Raw genomic sequence first — 20,225 nt, 5'->3', positions numbered from 1 at the left:
GTTTCTTTTCGTGTTTTTGATTGGTGTTTGCTATAACAATCGTGAGTGGTGAAGAAAACTGTTTTCACCATAAAAAAGAGCACCAGGCTGCGATTCTCTATATAAAATGGGAAAAGAGGAATGGTAGAGTTCGTGCCACCTCTAACCGGTTTGTCCATCAAGTGGTGCAGTCTATTGTTCAAGACACTAGGCTGTGATTCTCTATATTTAAAGGAAAAATCAGAGACAACACCTACAATAGAGAGTTCTTCACAAACTGGGGCATCCCGATTCTTCTCAAGCCCAAGCACTAGACCTTCCACAGATGATCCCTCCCCCCCCCCTGCGGCCAGCTAACTACGTTGCAATTAACTGCGATAGCTCAATTAGAGAGGGAATGGGGGGCTATGGTTGCATTGGTAGGACTCATGAGGGAACTATAATCTTTGCGAAAGCGGATGCCCAAGCTACTATCTCCATCTTCAAGTGGAGTTACTTGCCATTCTTCGGGGGTTAGAAACTGTTAGAGAGATGAATCTCCATCATCTAATCATCTACTCTGATTCCAAAGCGATAGTGGACAGCATCATTGGGGCTTCCTCAACCCACTGGCATACGTGGAAAATTATCTACCAGATCAAGAACTTGGCATCCTCTTTCCATTTATCTTCCTTTCATTTTTGCTACATGGAAGGCAATCACTGTGCCGATTGGCTAGCCAATTTTGTCCATTATCCAACTGAGATATCTCTTTGTATAGATTCCATTCCCCACCGGTGCATCTGGCTTCTAAAGATGCAGCCGGACAATATTACCCTAGGATGTAAATTCCTTCTCTAGTAATATAATTCTTTCCCTTTTATCCCAAAAAGAGCGCCAGCTAACTGGTCGCGTGGTTCCTAATCCTAGACACAGGAAGAGCACGCGAGCATTTACCGGTCAGTCCCCATTGAAACAGAATATTTTAAAATTTTGAAATGGGCGGGGCATCATCATCCTTCAGGCGATTCTGCTGATCTCTTGCCCTCATAAATCATAATCTCCTTTATTCTGTCTCGTCTCCTCTCTCACTCCATTTACTGTGTTACAAATTGACTTTAAGTCTCAAGATCTCGAAGCAGCTCGTTAATGGCGGACAGAATCACAGTTCCGATGAGTCTGAACTCCTAATTTCATCCAAACTCTCCTAATTTGCACTCGCAAATCTCATGTTTCAACTTCACTTCACCAGTTGTTGTTCTGCATGGGTGAAGTTAGGGCTCACATCCTCTTATCTGAAATCTGAATAAGCTGATCATTAGCTCTGGGATATCAAAGGAGTTGATCATGTCGAGGGACACGTCTTCCTTCGGAATCGTCAGACGGAACAGTTTAAGAAACATGCGGTCGGAAGGGAACGAGAATGAATTCGACAATCCCACAGATTCAATCCCTTTCCCCCCACCTAGAACCCCTCTTAATGCTATTCCCGACCCTTCACAATACGCCAGGGGAATTGAAGAATACGATCCGGACTCTGTCACTAAATTCGAAAGTAGTAAGGTTGGTGGGTTATCGGATGGAAGGATTGGAGCTTTTGATTATTCGCTTGCGTTGAGAAAGGGGATACCAAATACGGGTCTCAACAGTGGAATCCACAGAAGTTCTGCTCGTGGGAAAGCTCACTCCGAACCAAACTCAGCTCAGAGCACTCCAGCAAAGAGTATTTTTAAGGTTTCTAACAGTGCAGCGTTGGGTATTTGTACTGGCACTCGAACACTTCAATACATTGGAGCAAGAGGAGGGACCTCTTCTAGAGTTCCTAGAGGGATCTCAATTGGACCTTTTGCATCATATACGGAAGTTCCGTACTTTGAGCTTGTTGAAGATCCATCTTTCTGGATGGATCATAATGTGCAGGTTTGTCCTCTCCCTGTACTCCTCTCCCTCTTTCTCTCATATTTACTTCTAATTTTATCATGACCTAAGACGATGCATCATGCTTGCGTTTAGGTTCTGATACGAATTCGACCATTCAGTACTACAGAGAGAGCTTTGCAAGGCTACGGAAGATGCCTAAGGCAGGACAGTGTACAGAGTTTAACGTGGCTCGGGCATCCTGAAACCAGATTTACTTTTGATCACATTGCATGTGAAACTATATCCCAGGTTCCATTTGATAAATTTGTCATAGCATTGCTTACTTCTTTGGCATCCTTTATGTACAGTCTATGCAGCATGTCATAAGTTATCTAGCACAGTTTATGCTGGTTCTCATATGGCATGGCCAAAATTTGTTATAGGAGGAGCTCTTCAAGGTTGTGGGCTTGCCCATGGTGGAGAATTGTATGTCTGGTTATAACAGCTGTATGTTCGCCTATGGTCAGGTAGGCTTGGCTCTGGCTGGAGATTTTGGATGGTTGTAAGCAGATGTGGGTCAATTACTGAAGTCTAGATGTGTTCTTTGCAGACTGGTAGTGGGAAGACGTATACTATGATGGGTGAAATATTCGAGATGGATGGAAAGCTCAATGAATATTGTGGGCTTACCCCCCGTATTTTCGAATATTTATTTATGACGATTAGAGCCGTAAGATAGAACTCCTAATTGATATCCTCCATATTTCCTTCAATCAACAAAGAAATAATTTAAACCAAAAACTTCATTTTGGTGCAGGAGGAGGAGAACCGAAGGGATGAGAAGTTAAAGTACAGTTGCAAGTGTTCCTTCCTTGAGATTTACAATGAGCAGATAACGGACCTGCTTGAACCTTCATCAACTAATCTACAAGTACTTTATTTCTTTCTGATCTGTTTTGGTTTCTGATATGTAGTTCGCGTGATGTATTAATGCTTGAGTTCCTCACTTGTAGCTAAGGGAAGACATGAAGAAAGGTGTATATGTTGAAAACCTTACGGAACATGAAGTTACCACTGTCAGAGATGTTGTGGAACTTTTGTTACAGGTTTGATTGATAATAAAACTTAGGTATCTTTTATCAATTAGTGAGGACAAATCTGTTCATTATTTATGCATCTATCAGGGTGCTGCAAACAGAAAAATGGCGGCAACCCACATGAACAGTGAGAGCAGCCGGTCTCACAGTGTCTTCACTTGTATCATCGAGAGCCGATGGGATAAAGATTCCATGAACCACCTTAGATTTGCAAGATTAAATTTGGTTGATCTAGCTGGTTCTGAGAGGTAAGTTTTGCATTCCAGGATTGCCAATATGGCTATATTACAACTTGTCCACTCACTAAACCATCTTGATGGTATTAGGCAGAAAAGTTCTGGTGCAGAAGGAGAGCGTTTGAAGGAGGCTGCAAATATCAACAAATCCCTCTCAACTCTGGGGTATATTCAGAGGCCTGTTTCCCAAGTTATTTTGTGGTTAATGCAGTGACTCTTTGTGTTTGTTTTCTTCTTGTTTTTGTATAGAGTCTTCTTGTTTGGTTGCTTGATGCAGGTAAAATCGTTCTGCATTTTAATGGCATTTCTAGAAGGGATTTGCCATTTCCTTCAAATTTTCTGTTATGTTCACAATTTGTTCTTTCTAATGTGAAAGTTGAGATGGTTACATTGAAACAGAAAGAAGTGTTCTCCATGCCTCTTGATGGGTGTGTGGGGATTGCCTTCTTAAAATGCGTGTATGTGTATATTTTTTTTCCTTCTTTTTTTTGGATCTTTATGAATGGATATGGTGAATAAACTGAGAAGAAGGTCCTGGACTTTATGAGTTCATCAAAATAGTTTCTTTTCATCCAGTTGACCCTTTTGCTGGGTCCCCAACACTTAGTCCAAATGCCTCATGCACAGTGAAGGCAGCGAATGATCTCTTTCTATCTTCTTCTGCTTCTTTCACTGTTCTGTGTAAATATAAGGCTTAAAGCTGAGTTTATGGAAGGTTTATTTATATTCCCCCCTCCTTTATGTAAGAGATTTTTGAACTGTGTGTGGTTTAGTTTCATGTCTTTGTCGGTTTTTCTGCATGCAGTCTTGTGATCATGACTCTGGTGGATGTTGCTCAAGGGAAACACCGTCATATCCCGTATAGAGATTCAAGGCTCACATTTCTCCTTCAGGTCAGAGATGAAAATTTTCTCGATAAAATGTCTTGTATCTGTCAATATGTCTTGATTCTTCTGTTAAATAGTTAAATTTTGGATAATTTGTCAACCTTTTTCTACATTTTTTGATGCAGGATTCTCTTGGTGGAAACTCGAAGACAACAATCATTGCTAATGTCAGCCCATCAATTTGGTGTGTTTTCTTCGGTTTTGCTTGTTTTGGCATTCTAGAGTGTTTTTCTTTTATTTCTTGCTTAGTTTGTCAAATAAAGTGGGAAAGCCCACAAAATACCACTTGGGGGTGTGACCCAAAACCTCAAGGCATTTGGTGGAGATGGCCTAGGGGTATATTTAGACACATTTGAGGTCCAAAGGACCAAAACAACTGATGTGGGACTATACCTCTATAACTCCCAACATCTCAACACATTTGTTCATTGTTCTTTATTTCTTTTGCAGCTCTGCAAATGAAACATTAAGTACTCTGAAGTTTGCTCAGCGTGCCAAACTTATTCAAAACAATGTATACTTATGAAACTCATATTTCTCTGTTTTGTGATGGAAAATCAAAGTTGTTGGGAAAAAAGAATTTACTTAATAAAATTTTATTTTGTTTTCTTTCTAGGCTAAAGTGAATGAAGATGCTTCAGGTGACGTAGTGGCATTGCAGCGGGAAGTACAACAATTAAAGGTTTGGGTTGCTTGTGCTTTTTGGAAGATTTTTCTTTAGTCACATTTCAAGTAGTGGAAATGAGTGAATTGAATGGGTAACAAACAGGGCCAGCTGACCATTCTCCTCAAGCATCATAACCTATCAAGGTCTCCATTACTTAGCTGCCCAAGGTCTGAACAATCCAAATCAGGTGATTGTCATGAAGAATGTGACTCTTCTCTTGAAGGAAGACCCCTGGATGGTGAGAATAATACAGGAGTCCCAGAGAGCAAGGTAAAATCCCATAACATCCACATCAAAATATACTTGCTTTTGTTGGAGAAGTGGCATCATTTAGTCATGAATGAGAATTGCTGTTTCATATCAGATAAAATGTCTAGAAGCTGCTTTAGTTGGTGCCCTGAGGAGAGAGAAAACGGCAGAGGCTGCAGTCAGGAAGTTAGAAGCTGAAGTTGAACACATGAACCATTTGGTATACCTGTTTACTAAATGTACTTTTCAATTTAAAATCATTTGATAAGTTTTCTTCTATACATGGAACTAAATCTCGGTCGAAACTGATCAAAACCTTTGAGTTGTCTTGGTTTCAGGCCTGGCCGAAACGAAACCCAGAAGTTTCGACTATGGGTTTCAACCCAAGATGGCCAAGGATCGGAACCCAGTATCGAAACCTCGAAACAAAATCAGACACATCTCGGTTCGGGCCTGACTGAAACCAGCCTCAAAACTGAGATTTAGAATCTTGCTTCTATATACCATGAGTCCCAGTAGTTAGTGAATATTCTTTAACTTCTTCAAAAGCTTGAAATTATGTATTAAACAATAGTTGCTTTGGATTTATTGGAGTGGCACTGATTGCACAGCTTTCACATTGTTTATAGGTGCATCAAAGGGAAGAGGATGCTCAATGTACCAAAATGATGCTAAGACTTACTGGGGAGAAAATTAAGAGGCTTGAGTTACTTGCAGACGGCCTAGTGTCTGGAGATCAGTATCTCATGGAAGAAAATAGTGTTTTATCCAAAGAGATTCAGCTGCTTCAAGCCAGAATTGATAGAAATCCAGAATTGACTCGATTTTCTTTGGAGAACATGAGACTCCTTGATCATCTGAGAGTGTAGTTCTTTTGAAATATTCCTTAGCAACTAGACATCTGTCCTTTATATAAAGTTATACACCAAGATGAGATAAAAATACTCATTCTATTGCATTGTTTTTCTTACTCGTTAGGCTTCAAGATTTCTATAAACAAGGGGAGCGTGAAACTTTGTTGGCTGAGGTTTCGGAAATGCGTGATCAGGTCTGTGCAGATAATTTTTTTATATTTTCCACGAGAACTCTCTTCCTTCAGTGGTTTTGGCTTTCTCAAACTGTTTTTGATATTTGCAGCTTCTGGAAGCCCTTGAAAGAAACCATGAGCCACTTGAACTCTGCCAAAGAAGGGTAGTTCAGGTTTAAAATAAATTGTTTTTTCTTCTACCGGCAGCTGTATGTTTGTATGCTTATATATTTTTATCCTAACATGCTTCTCTGTCTTGCAGGATACTGACACCTTAAAGGAGTTGGAAGATTGCAGGAAGAATCTTAGTGCCTCAATTAAATGCAACATGGAACTGACTAGGTCTCTCTCTCTTTTAAACCTTTGTTTTGAAAGTGTTTGAATTTTTTGGTCCGATTGGCCATTCCAATTATTTTTTGGTTGTGCATGTGTGGGCGAATTAAGTGCTTGTCAACACACTTCAGCCTTTTTAAAGTTTTATCCTAAACATTATTTTTTCAGCTATCAAAATCCATTCTATTTACTTGTTTCTAATACTGTCAAGTTAAAACCGAAGCATGATGCATTTTTGTTGTGCAACAGATACTGTTCCATAGTAGTCACATGACTCTATCTTACCATGTTCATATCATTAAATACTACAGTTGCTGAGACTCTCTCTCTCTCTCTCTCTCTCTCTCTCTAACTGTTATCTTGTTCATGGTTCATGTCAACAGGAAACTTGACGAATTGCAGAAGGAATTGAAAGAGTATTTGGAATGTAACAATGCTGCATCTCATTCAGTAAGGATATTCAGTAAATTATTAATGCATTTGGTTATATGGTATAAATCGTTGTCTAAGTTTAATTTTGCAACATTTGCAGGTTGCAGATTCCTTATGTGGAGAAGATTCAATTAAACACACAAATAAATACTCCACGGTTAGCAAATTAAGCTTACATTTTCATTCTCATCTGCATTTGCCTTGCATAAGGCTTATATAAGAACTAAAATCTTTCAAAAAACTGATGTCTTTTTTTTTTTTTTTTGGGGGGGGGGGGGACAATTAAATGCTCCGCTTGCATCTGCTACTATGACATTTCACAGAAAAAATAAGATTTCAGCATGTTTAAAATGTTGCCATCTATTTTGCAAGGCATATTTTGAGAGTAAGATCATGCTGAGAAATTTTCACCAAAGAAGTTTTCCTTGGTAAAATAAAAAAAGCACTAAATCCAAAAGATAGTAAATAAATCATGCTAGAGGAAAAAAATCTAATTGTTGCATGATTTGTCACCTTGAATTATGACCGCAAGTAGGGCTCAGGTGATGATTATAATGATATACTAAGATATCAAATTGCAATAGAAATTTACAAAATTGGCAGAAGCATTTTTTGGTTGCTGATGAAATACAACTTCTACAGGTTGATATCATATCAGTTACATCTGATTCAGAACATGAAATTGCATCCAATTATCAGGTCGCCGATGAGTCCATAGGATTACAAAAAAACCGGAAGTTTGGAGATGTCTTAGAATGGGCATTTACTGTCACTGAGAAAGAACTGAGGGATGAAGGATCCCTGATTGAAACCATGGAATCTGAGCAGGTTCAGTTAGTTGAAGAGCTGGATATTCTTCAACAGGGGCATTCCCAATACATGGAATTCTTAATGAACAAAGATAGCAAAGACATAAAGTTCCCTCTTAATGTTGGTACTCAGTGTGGACTGTTGGAAGGATGCCCAAAAACTGAACTAGGGCATCAAGATACAGGTCTTATGACTGAGGGCATAGGTGGCTTTACAAGATTGGTTCAACAAGATACATTTGACAAGATGCAGAGGGAACTTGAGGAGGCCAGGATACTGAATAGGCGATACCAAGATAATCAAGCATCACAATTATCCAACCAACATGAAGCTGAACAAATTCGAAAGCAGGTTGAGATGGAGACAGCTGAGACAATTCTTCACTTACAAGAAGAGCTTGTTACACTTGAGGAGAAATTATGTTCGCTGACCCAAGAAAATACAAGACTGAGAAACAGTGTAGCTTCTGGGGAGGATGCAATAAAGGCATTGTCTGAGGAATGGGAGAAGGCAACTTTGGACCTTACAAACTTCCTACTGGAAGGTTGCAAGTCCCTTGAAGATGCCTCCAACCATATAGAAAGTATTTCAATGTCCTTTCCTCAAAGGATAATTAGTGAACAAGCACAGAGAGCTGCCAAAGTCTTTGTTGAGAAGGAGAAAACAATATTATGTCTAGAAAACAGTCTTGAGGAGGCACAAAAAATAGGACAGGAGATGAAGTTGAAATTGAGTTCCTTGAAGGGGGCAACACTAGCCATAACTGAAGTTCAGCAGTTAGAAAACGATCAAAGTACCAAGGAAGCAAATCAGTTAAGAAAATTGCTGAATGAGAAGAATTCTGTGGTGCAAGAACTAGAGAAGAAACTTAAAAATAATGAGAAACATATTACTGAAGCAGTAAAACGTGCTGATGCTGCATTCATCATAGTGAAAAGGCTTTTGGATTTCCAGAGTGGTACTCATAAGAATGGCAGTGAACAAGAAATTCATGGGTTAATTTGGGCTAGTCCCACTCAGGGTGGTAAGGATATGGTTCCAGAGATGAAGGATAAAGCAAGTGTTCAAACATTAGAAGCTATTGAGGTTCAGTTTGAGATGACAAGACAAAGAGTATTGGAGGCTGAGAGTGCCATTCATGCAGCTTATATAGATACTCAGATGCATTTGTCTTCCCTTCCGTCCGAAATTCTTGAGACTACTTCTATATTCATGCAGCTTATTCAAGACTTGGCTGAAGAGATCCGTGTCATGAAGAAGAACTTTGTAGAGTTGAAAGAGCAAAATAAAGTTGCTGGAAGTTACATGATGGGACCATCATCATTGGTGACCTGTGGGTCTCAAATGCTTGAAAACGAGTATCACATTGTTAAGGAAATAAATGATAAGCTTGGTCAAACAAACAAGGCACTGAATTCCCTCAATACTGGCATTGGAAAGCTCTTGAATGTGTATGGCTTGCTGGGAAAAGTCAGAGATCTTCCAGCAACAGATGCATCAAGTATTGATTCTTTTCAACTCAGCTCTGATCCTTCTACATCAAGAATTGCTCTTATGGGTGAATTTGATGAAACATCATCATCTAATTCCTGTTGTGTACTCCCAGTAGAATTCAATGGGTTTGACTGGGACTCAATATCTGAAAGAGATGTATCATTCATGCTAGATAAAGGAAAATTGGGAGATTCTCAGAAGCCTATTGAAAATTTATTTTGCAATGATGCAACGATACAATCCCTGAGGAAGGATTTGCAATTGGTATTCAATAGTTTCCTGGAAATACAAGTTCACTTGGAAACTTTCTTTAATGACAAGGAAATTGCATGTTGTCCTTATGTACAAGGAAGGTGTTTCCATGAATCAGTTGCCTTAGGGAATAATGACCATTTCCACGCAGATAAGAAAGTACATGATAAGCTTGATGTGATGGAGATGGGTCAACAGATTCAATCCTTTGAGCAGGATGTAGTAAACTGCAACAAGGACAAAGAGGTAACACTGACTTAAACTCCAGCCTTTTACCCAAAAATATGTGTCTTGCCTGACCAGACAAATGAATGGGATGAGTTAGTTGTACCATATTTCTAACACTATTTTTTTACAAATACCATAAATTTGAAGAACAAAAGACATGGGTTAACTGACATTTTAAAAAAAAACATTCTTTACAGGTCTTGCATTTCAAGCTCAGCAATCCCAGGTTAGTTATTGAAGAGGGAGACAGGGTTAACAGCTTCCTCAACAAATGTGAGGAGGCTCAAGCTACTATGAAAGAGGCTGATGCTATGTTAAATGCGTTGTTGAAAGCAAATGAAACTGCAAAACACACGACTGATGAGTGGAAGCAAGCAGGCGAAACGTTGATGGTAGAAAGAGCTTGCTTGGTTGAAGAAGTTCAACAACTTAAGGCTTCCTTGTATCTCAAAGAAGAAGAATATGAATTTATGCGGGACCAAATCAGTTCCAGTTTGGTAGAAGTAACAAGTTCATTTTCTTTGCTGGAAGGATCATTTTTTCAAATGCAGAGAAATGTGGAAGACTGGTTCAAAGTTTTATTCTCTGATATTTTTTCCTTGCGACGTGACATATGGGACCATCTTCACAACTCAAGATCATCATTGGAAGATATTTGGTCCAGCATGATGCAGTATGATTTTGCTTTGTTTGTGCTATATCAGTGCCATGTTGGAAAACATTTTGGGAAAATCCCAATATTAAAAGCAGATCTTGGCCTTTTCCAAAATAGACAAAGAGAATGTTGCTCGTCATTAAACAATTTGGGTACCATATGCATGAATACAGGGGAGGATGGCTCTGTGGTTAAAGGAATTTTGGAACAAAGCCAAAATAAGAACCCACAGGAGGAACTTTCTACGCTAGTAAACACACAGGACGACAATTATTCCTGTGGAACATTTGCAAAATTGAAGGAAGATGAACTGAGTCAAAGCTTTGATAGTCTTCTATTTGAAAATTTGTCACTTAAAAGGGAATTGTCCCGGAAAGATGTTATTTTGAAAGGGTTGCTTTTTGATCTTAGTTTATTGCAAGAATCAGCTGCCAGTGCCAATGACAAGAAAACAGAAATGGAGCAGAATGTTGCAGCTCTGACCTCTGTTCAACATGAGTTAGCAGTAAAAACAACTCAGCTTGATGACATCTTAATTCAACAACAAAAACTCCGAGCTGAGTTGGATGATCGTGTAGCTGCACTTTCTATCTCAAATTCTCAACTTGAACAAGCTCAAGCTACAGTAATCACATTGTCAAATCAAAACACAGAGCTGAGACACCTCTTAGAAGATCTTTATGTAAGAAAAAACAGTGCTGAACAGCAATTGGAAGAAACAAATGAGGTTGTGATATGTTTGGAGAAAGAAATAATTCGTCTGGCTTCTTCTGTGGAGGAAAAGATTCTAACTTCAATTGTGGACATTGAGAATGACCTGAGAAGGGTCAGTGCTGAGAGGGACTGCTTGTATGAAGAGGTCATATCCCTGAATAGAAAGCTTGAAATGGCAAATACTTTAGCTGAAGAGAATGAGGCCATTGCTATTGAAGCTCGCCAGGTATGAATTTAGAAACTTCCTTGTGATCTATCACACTGGATTTATTTTTGCTGGATCTTATTTCCAATTCTACTTGGATTTAAACTCTTTCAGGAGTCAGAAGCAAGCAAAATCTATGCAGAACAGAAGGAGGAGGAGGTTAAGATTCTTGAACGTTCTGTTGGGGAGCTTGAGTGTACAGTGGATGTGCTGGAGAAAAAGGTAAGCTACTTGTGTAATTCAATCTGTTTATTTTCCATTTATATTCAAAGCTATAATGACTATAAAGGAATAAAACTTATGAGCCATAGTATGAAATTATGGGAGGGAGTAATTGAAACCCGCCTAAGATAAGAAACTAATATTTGGGATAACCAATATGGTTTTATGCCAGGAAGATCAATCACATAAGCTATTTATTTGTTTAGGAAACTAATGGAAGATTTAGAAAACGTTAGAAGAAACTCCATATGGTCTTTATTGATTTAGAAAAAGCTTATGATAGAGTCCCTAAAGAGTTAATTTGGCAAGTCTAGAGAAGAAAAGTGTTTCGACTAAATATGTGGACATAGTTAAAAATATGAATAATGGTGTAGTGACTACTAGTATAAGAACTGTTGGGGTGGGGTATGGGCAGTGGATTCCCAATTACAATTGGATCACATCAAGGATCAGCCTTAAACCCATATTTATTTGCGCTTATCATTGGCAAACTGACTAGAGACATTCAAGATTAGATCCCTTGATGTATGTTTTTTGCAGATATTGTTTTGATGAATGAAACAGAAGCAGAGATAAATATAAAGTTGGAATTATGGAGATCAACCTTGGAATCAAAAGGTTTTAAAATAAATAGAATAAAAACAGAGTATATGGCATGTAACTTTAATAACAAAAGGACTGAAAGTAAGGTAATGAAAATTGATAATAGGGAGATACCACAAAGTGAAAATTTTGGGTAAATAGGTTCAATCATAAATAAAGGAGAAATATAAGATGATGTTGCACAAAGAATTGAAATAGGCTGGATGACGTGGAGGGGTGCGTTCGGAGTCTTGTGTGATTGATGTATTCCTTTATAATTCAAAGGAAATTTTATAGGACAGTTATACAACCAGCAATGATGTATGGAGCTGAGTGTTTGGCAATGAAGAAACAACAAATGAACAAACTTAGTGTAGCTGAAATGAGGATATTGAGAGGGATGAGTGGTAAAACTATAAAAAATAAAATTAGGAAGGGAAAATTACTTGTACACCCCCTGTACTATGGCCCGATTGCTTGATCACCCCAACTATTCAAACAAGTACTTGAACACCCCCTGCATTTTAAAATTTCTTCCAACTAGCCCCTATCCGTTAGTCAGTCACCGTTTAGTGATGACGTCATGGGTTAGAAAAATCATAAATGTCCAAACTACCCTTTAGAGTTATTCAACTTAAACTTATGAAACTAAAATGACCAACTTACCTTTAACTTCTTCTTCTTCTTCATGCAACCACACCTCCTGCTGCAACCCACCCCTACCCCCTTAACTTCACGCCACCCCTGCCCCTGCCATCCCTGCCACCCTTGCCCTACACTCCCAGCGACCACCGCCAAACCCCAGGCCCCAGCCCACCTGAATGCCCAAATGTAAGGGCGGAGCTGTTGTTTGACCAACAGATCTCAGTCGCCTTCTGATCTGCCTTTCAAATGGTTCTAGAGGGAGAGATTAGGGAGAGATTGGGGACTCGAGGTGAGCGCTCCATTGAAGGTCCCATCCATTGATGAAGAGGGCAAAGGAGCAGAGAATATAGTCTTGAATGGTGTGAATGTGGTTAATGAGGTCGGCAACAAAGACGATTTTGATCCAGGTGCTCCCCCTCCGTTCCGTATAGCCGACATTCGTGTCGACATCTCTGTGAACCACAACCTGCTCCCATTCTTGGCGCAGATAAAACAGAGCAGATGCTACACCTTGAATAATTTGAAACCTCTGGCTCCAATTCAGCACTGCCATTGATGGATCTATTATGTGAAAAGATGCAAAGAAATGAAAGATCCTATCCTGCGATGTTAAAAATTACACGGGAGGATCCAAATCTGAGTGCTTGCACTTGCATCGCTAAGCCAAAAACATGCAAAGGAAATTGAAGAACGGGTTCTGTGTTTTGGGAATGTTGGTCAGATTTTGAGATGGTGTGAGTTCTGGAAAGACCCAATTAAGATTTTAGTACCTTCTTCCAGTTTTGTTCCTTGGTTTGGATTTTGAGCGTTTCGCCCTTTACATTTGTCGGTTTGGATTATTGCATTATAGTCACAAGAGATTTTATGACATGATTGTTATTTGTCTTGTGATTTTCTAGAGGGAAGTTCAGATTTTGAGACGCCTTTCTTTGGGTCTTCAATTGTAGTGAGAAGATTTCTGCAACTGGAGTTTTGGCTCACGATGGTTAAGGCGAAAGTGGGTTCTTGTCATCCGTCATTCTAATTTCACAAAAGCCAGAGGATTTTATGAATGGCCTAAGTCAAAGGTTAAAAAATCTGAGGAAAGGATCAAAGAATCAAAGTGAAATGCCTCTGAAATCTGAAACCCAATCGAGGTCTGCTGTGGCAGCCGCGGCCGGTGCAAAGGCAGCAACAGAGACACCGAACTCATCCTGTAACCAATCAACAAGGCTGTGAGCCTCTTCGAGGGTTAGGTTTCTGAGCTCGTTTCCAGTCTTCTCCACTTTCTCAGATACTGCTACAGCGCAAATAGGGGGAAGGAAGGTGGCTTTGCGGGACAATTTGAGGCTTCGAAATGGGAATTCTAGGGGAGGTCCGAGAACCTCATGAATGCCATTTTCATACCCACAAAGACACCAGTTCAGCAATCGCTCATCAAGACTGTAGGAATCACCAAAATGGGTGTTTTCATTGAGGCCAGTAGTGGTTTTGGAGGTTGTAGGAATCACCCAATTTCCTCCTCTCCTGCAGAGTTGCAGGTCGAATGGCTCGCCGTCACAAAGAGTAAAGCCCACCCCAAGTCCCAAGCCCTACTTTTTCGTCCCCATGCGGATGGGCTGGGGCCTGGGGTGGGTTTGGCGGTGGTCGCTGGGAGTGCAGGGCAAGGGCAGGGGTGGAGAGGACTGCAGCGGGGGTGGCGTGAAGTTCAGGGGGTACGGGTGGGTTGCAGCAGGAGGTGTGGTTGGAGGAAGAAGTAGTTAAAGGGTAATTTGGTAATTTTAACTTCACACGTTTCAATTGAATAGCTGATAAGGGTGAAGTGGAATTTTCCATTAAACCACTAACAGCAGACTAACACCGTCAATTTTCATGGGGTGTCAAGTAATTGTTTGAAAAGTTGGGTTTATCAAGCAATCGGGCCATAGTACATGGGGTGTACAAGTAATTTTCCCAATAAGGAATGACCTTATTACAGCTAATTTAGGAGTAGCTTTGATACATGATAAGTTGCATGAAAGTTGTTTGAGGTGACATGGACATGTGCAATGGAGGCCTTGAATGCTCCAGTATGGAGGGGTGATTTGATTTAGATTGAAGGAGGTAAAAGAGCCAGGGGTAGGCCTAAAATGACTCTAGGAGAAGTGGTGAGGAAAGACATTCATAACTTAGGACGAGTAATCTTTGAGGAGAGCTGAATGGAGAAAAAGAATCCATCATCCATGTAGCTGACCCCAGTTAGTTGGGATACGGCTGAGTTTTGAGTTGAGTACTTGAGTTGTATCTATATTTTGAATTTTTAACCACTCTGTTAGTCCAACTTCTCCATTTTAAAGTATTAAAAATGCAACTCAACTTCAGGAGTAAAAATTATCAGCAGTTTATGCAGCTCTGCTTTGATATCATGGATGCATCACCTTAGGCTTTAACTTGCCTCCTTTGACTGGGTACTGTTTTTCAAATTACTGAAGTCACAAAATCCCTTTTGCAGGTTTATGAAATGAGCAAGGAGGTAGAGAGGCACCACAGAATGAGAGATGATTTGGAACTAGAACTCCAAGCTTTAAGACACAGAATGTTGACTGTTGAGACCGCAGCAGAAAATATGGATTCTGGAAATTCAAATGTTGAAGACCAAGAAGAAGATCAAACATCAAAGTTGTAAAAACCTTCTTTTGTGGTTCAAATACGTTTGTTTTCTGGTTTCGATACCTGAAGTTTGAAAGAATTCTGCTTCCATGTGCAGGCACATTGATAATGGAATACTAGAGAGAATAAGGTTTCTTGAAATGGAGAAAGCAGACCAGGCTGAAGAGGTGATTCATATCCTTCTAGATCATTTATCTTTTCTTGCAAATCCCACTTTTAGTGGAATTCTTCAGGCATCTGCCTTTTCTTGTACTGACAAAATGATCTGTTTTATGAAGATAAAACAGTGCAAGGAGTATATCTCGGAACTGGTATTGCATGCTGAAGCCCAGGCAACACAATACCAGCAAAAGGTACAATGGAAGATTCATAAGCTGAATTTTGTTTTTCATGTATGTCTATGTTATTGAGATCTGAACTGTTGCAGGGAAGTGTGCCAGTTTGATCCTTGTTGTTCTGCACAAGTAGAATGCTTATCCTTTATGTCATGTCCTGCATAAGTCTCTCATATACCAAGATTATGCCCAATCAGATGTTCCAAAGCATCTTATCTCTTTCAATCTGTGGGTTGGTTGGGACACTGATGAAAGAGATCCAGAACCAAAAAAGTAAAAAAACCTTTGAATTGGATGACAAGGCACATCTGAATGGGTTAATCATGATGCAGGATATCTCCCACTCTTGAATATTATGTGTGTGTCTTGGATGTAGAGAATGAAAGGCTTCAATTACTCATTTTTCCGGGCAAAATCATTCTTCATATGTTAATATTGGTTTGATGTATCTATTCTTCTTGCAATGAAACAGTACAAGGCATTGGAGAACATGGTTCGGGAGGTAATATCAGATCCATCAACTTCCACTTCTGCAGCATTAACATTAGATAAAAGTGAGAAAACAGCAACAAGGACTAGAGGTTCTAGCTCACCATTCAGATGCATTGCAAGTTTAGTTCAGCAGATGAACTCAGAGAAAGATCAGGAGTTGTCTATGGCCAAGCTCAGAATTGAAGACCTGGAGGCACTAACTGCTAAAAGGCACAAAGAGGTAATAACCGTCTGTCTTATTGATATCCTTATGGAAAACCCATCTTGTCCAACTAAGTTGTATATCTGGTGACCAAATCTTTAGTGCTTCCTTTTCTTCTTCGCAATGATGCCTTTGCTACAAATGGTGGTATAAAATTTTTGAAATGATGATGTCTCCTTCAATCTTGGACCTGTTCTTGAGTGTGTAGAATTTGATATTGCAAAAAAAATATTGTGTTATAGTTGTTACAGTTTGCATTCATACAAGTTAAATTGCTCTCAGGTATGTATGTTGAATGCCAGACTTTCAGCAGCAGAAAACATGACGCATGATGTGATTAGGGATTTACTTGGAGTCAAATTGGACATAACCAACTACGCAGTAAGTACCAGTCTTGCACCCCAAAGAGCCTCGTTGCAGTTTTCAAAAGACACATCCATCTAATTCGGCATGCATTTTTTGGCACTAGAATCTGATAGACCAGGACCAAATTCAAAAATTACTGGAGGAAGCTCACCGTCAAACAGAAGAGTCCCTTGCAATGGTTGTATTTGTCAAGATGTTTTATTCACTGTCGTTAAAACATTCAGTAGCTTTTGGCTGCCTGGTTCTGTAATATCATTTTTTAAAACTTAATCTTAATTATTTTCTGTTGGTTTAGGAGCAGGAGATTCTCAAGCTACGGAAAAAGATTAATGACTTGACAACGGAAAGAGAGAGGTAAACTTCTCCTTACCTCGCTCTGACCCCCAAAAGATTGAAGTTTATTTCTGTCTGGTTAGGATCAGGACATTCTAAATCTATGAAAAGATTTTAACAATTTGACAGTTGAAAGAAAGAGGTGAGTGTCTTTCTTCCCAAAGCCTAACCCATAAAACAGAGCAAAAAAGAAATAGATTTAAATAAACAAAGTATTGTTCCTTTTTATTTGTTTATTTATTGCTTGGAAACCGGGATCAGATCAGCAGTCTAGGCTATAGAAACTGGACAACTGATGATGAAGCAAGAGGAAAGACTAGAAAATAAAATGAATTCATTAAATCAGATATTAGTTCAACATAGTTTTGAGCTCTTATCCATGTGAACAATATGACCTATTCACCTACAGAAACAAGGGGGGCAATCACCAAAAAGTGTCTTAAACTTTTACAGCATAATGGTGCATGCAACCAAGGGTCCAAACTAACTCACTTTGTTCAGTTAGGAGGTTCCCTGTATCAGAAGTAGGCCTTCAGGTGATTGTGAGCATCTAATGTATTTTATTATATTGGATGATTGTAAAAAAAAAGGGGGAGGGGAACAAGAAATTTTAAAAATCAATTTTGTTTCAGAAATCAAAAGAAGGGGTTATTGTAGTTGTCTTTTGATCTTTCTACCATTGAGATCCTGTATATCAACTCCAATTCAGGGGTGGCATTTGTTCACTCCTTAAGGCCCCGTTTGTTTAGAGGGAACTTAGGTGGGGTGGGGGAATTGGGGTGGGAAAATGCTGATGTGGCACTTCAAAATCCCACCCCAACCTTGTTTAGTTAATTTGGGGTGGTGAACTTTCAAAAGCTCAGGGGACATCATTAATTGCTTTGTCTGCTGATGTGGCACTTCAAAATCCCACCCCTTCGTTATCCAAAGTCCCACCAATTTGGTAGGACTTTGGTTACTGTTCATGGGAAAAGTAACTTTACTTCAACATTTCCATCCCAACAAAACCCCACCAACATGTGGGTCCCATCTTCCCAACAATCCCACCCCACCTTCCCCTCTAAACAAACGAGCCTACGTGCTGATACTTCTTTTACAGTCTAGAAATCAAACTCCATTTGACACCTTATATTTCCTCCAAAGAAATACTTTTCTGCTGCAGAACTCAACAATTGCTCATTAGGAGTGCCTTCCAAACACACCATTGGATGACACATGGCGGAATCTATGCTATGCATTGGGCCCCATGACAATACATGGTGGCCCACTGCATGACAGGGATCCTGGCAGTGTCAGCCTAACATTCTGCTCACTCTAGTTCTACATCTTCTTACATAAGTTAGCATTTCTGCTGCACGGATTTCTTACTTTTGCAGTTGCATTGAGGAAATAAATAAAAGAGAAGCAGATACACTAGCTGCACAGCTGACAGTTGAGCAACTTCAACAGCGAAATCAATTACTCGCAGCACAGAATGAAATGTTGCAGGTTAGTGATTCAAAACACAGAAATAAAGCTCATGACTGCTCTTAGTACACACCCTGTCTTGTCCATGGATTTCTCCTTATGATTGTTCTAATCTTTTACACAGATGGAGAATACAAGTCTAAAGAGGAAGAGTGCAGACCTGGATGAAATGTTGAAGAAAGTTCTTGGTTCACTGAATGTCCATCAGCATATTCAACAGCCTCCAAAGATGATGGTATCATGCATGCATTTGTTTTTCATGAGAAAAACCTCTGATTCTTCCTGTGCTGAAGTTTATTTTTCCCCAATAGGAGCAAAACCCAGTAAGGGCCGGCAATAGAGAGCTTAACAAGAGGCTAGCACATTCACAGCAGCTTCTTTCTCGTGTGAATGATGAACTTGCTTGGTATTGCAAGTCGGAGAGCAGCAATCCAAAGAGCAAGGGCAAAGAAGAACAAAGGCACAGAAACAGAAGACAGGCAAGTGCTTATTAGGATGCCACACGGCAGATGCATTTTAGATTACATCAAAGGATCCTATGCCGACCATGTAACTTGGCCAATCCTGACAGGACTGACTTGGCCAAGTTCCTTGCTTTGGCAACTAATCTCATCATCCTACCCCAAACACCCACCCCCCACATAAATAGGTGGGATTCCCCAGTATTTGACAATTGGATGATAAATTTGATTTACTTGCAAATTGATTACCTACTGATGCAGTGACTATTATGATGTCTTACAGGAATCAGAGACTAAATTTGAGTAGCTTGAACTTCATTATGCACTTCTTTAACCTCATGACTACAACGCAGGACAAAAATGGATCAAAATAGGGGTCATTTGCTTTCTCAGCTGCAGTATGGTGTGAAGTGAAACTCATGAACTATGATCTGAGGTCCAAGGATAGAAGAGAAACTCTGACGTGTTGTGTGTTGGTGCAGATCATCAGATTCATGACAAAAATTTCCTATGAATGTTGTGGATATGGAAATGGTCCAGATCAAGATCTGTTTCTGACAATATTTCCCATTTCAACACCTCAAGTTGAAATCAATATAAAATTTATTGGTGGTGGTTGCTGATATGTTAATGAAGGGGACGTCAATATATAATGTTATGCAAGATTTTCCCTTTCCTGGAAAATCCCCACCAAAATTATTATGCCTTGTACAATTGAAATTTTTTTTTTTATTGGTAAACTTGTACAATTGAATTAGAACTTCAATACTACGCAGTTGAAGATGCAATATATATTTGAGGGAAATTTACGTTTACCACCCCTGTGCTTTCAAACTATTATGTCTACTATCCTCAAAATTTGATCAATTTCAAAAACCTCCCCTGTATTTTGATATATTTTTACATCCGTATCCCTATCGTTAGATTAGAACAGTTAAGTGATGATGCCATCGCTCAAATGTAACATAAATACCCATTATACCCTTAATTTCATATGTACCTCAGGATGAGGTGCTATTACATTTTTACCCTCACTAGGGATGAAACTTCAGTTAGTCTCATAGGGAAGAATAGTGTTTTAATTGACCGAAATGCCCTCATCTCCCCAAATCTTTTAGGTCTGAAAAAAAAATTCCATTCTTAGGGATGAAATTCAGTTCTGGACTGTTTGCCTGCTCTTCCAAAACTGCAGCCAGATCCCCTGAAGAATGAAGATATCGTTGGCGAGGCTGAAGAAGTTGTTACTGTGTTGTCGGTGGGAACCCTTTCTCTTTTGCTTCTTCTGCAACTTCCTAGCTCATCGTGGAGAGGATAATGTCTCAGTGTCAATCTCAGTCGGTAAGCCATAGCAGAAGGAATGGTAAGGCAAAATGTTGCTTCTCCGCCAA

At 39.5% G+C, this 20,225-nt stretch overlaps 1 protein-coding gene across 4 annotated transcripts; it reads left to right on the top strand.

Annotated features, from left to right (window-relative positions):
* The first annotated feature begins 1,024 nt into the window (after nucleotides 1-1,024).
* Nucleotides 1,025-19,536, top strand: LOC122671745 (kinesin-like protein KIN-12E). Of its 4 annotated transcripts, none has more exons than XM_043869145.1 (34): nucleotides 1,025-1,878; nucleotides 1,972-2,127; nucleotides 2,262-2,345; nucleotides 2,429-2,548; nucleotides 2,636-2,749; nucleotides 2,832-2,924; nucleotides 3,003-3,163; nucleotides 3,242-3,316; nucleotides 3,957-4,044; nucleotides 4,164-4,222; nucleotides 4,489-4,552; nucleotides 4,655-4,720; nucleotides 4,808-4,975; nucleotides 5,070-5,174; nucleotides 5,584-5,819; nucleotides 5,933-6,002; nucleotides 6,092-6,145; nucleotides 6,244-6,323; nucleotides 6,698-6,764; nucleotides 6,847-6,903; nucleotides 7,389-9,548; nucleotides 9,728-11,125; nucleotides 11,219-11,326; nucleotides 15,024-15,190; nucleotides 15,279-15,348; nucleotides 15,460-15,534; nucleotides 15,989-16,228; nucleotides 16,493-16,591; nucleotides 16,680-16,754; nucleotides 16,872-16,930; nucleotides 18,286-18,397; nucleotides 18,501-18,611; nucleotides 18,688-18,855; nucleotides 19,121-19,536. In XM_043869145.1, the coding sequence occupies exons 1-34, from the start codon at nucleotides 1,306-1,308 to the stop codon at nucleotides 19,142-19,144; spliced, it is 7,356 nt and encodes a 2,451-aa protein (XP_043725080.1). In that variant the 5' UTR covers nucleotides 1,025-1,305; the 3' UTR covers nucleotides 19,145-19,536. The 4 variants fall into 4 exon arrangements, with proteins under 4 accessions (XP_043725080.1, XP_043725081.1, XP_043725079.1 ...); XM_043869146.1 differs by having other exon boundaries at nucleotides 6,092-6,154; nucleotides 7,446-9,548; XM_043869144.1 differs by having other exon boundaries at nucleotides 6,092-6,154.
* Nucleotides 19,537-20,225: the final 689 nt, after the last annotated feature.

This window comes from Telopea speciosissima, chromosome 8 (genome assembly GCF_018873765.1).
Source record: "Telopea speciosissima isolate NSW1024214 ecotype Mountain lineage chromosome 8, Tspe_v1, whole genome shotgun sequence".
In the NCBI taxonomy this organism is placed as follows: domain Eukaryota; kingdom Viridiplantae; phylum Streptophyta; class Magnoliopsida; order Proteales; family Proteaceae; genus Telopea; species Telopea speciosissima.
Note: the sequence above shows the minus strand (reverse complement) of the source record. Positions and strands in the feature narration are given on the sequence as shown.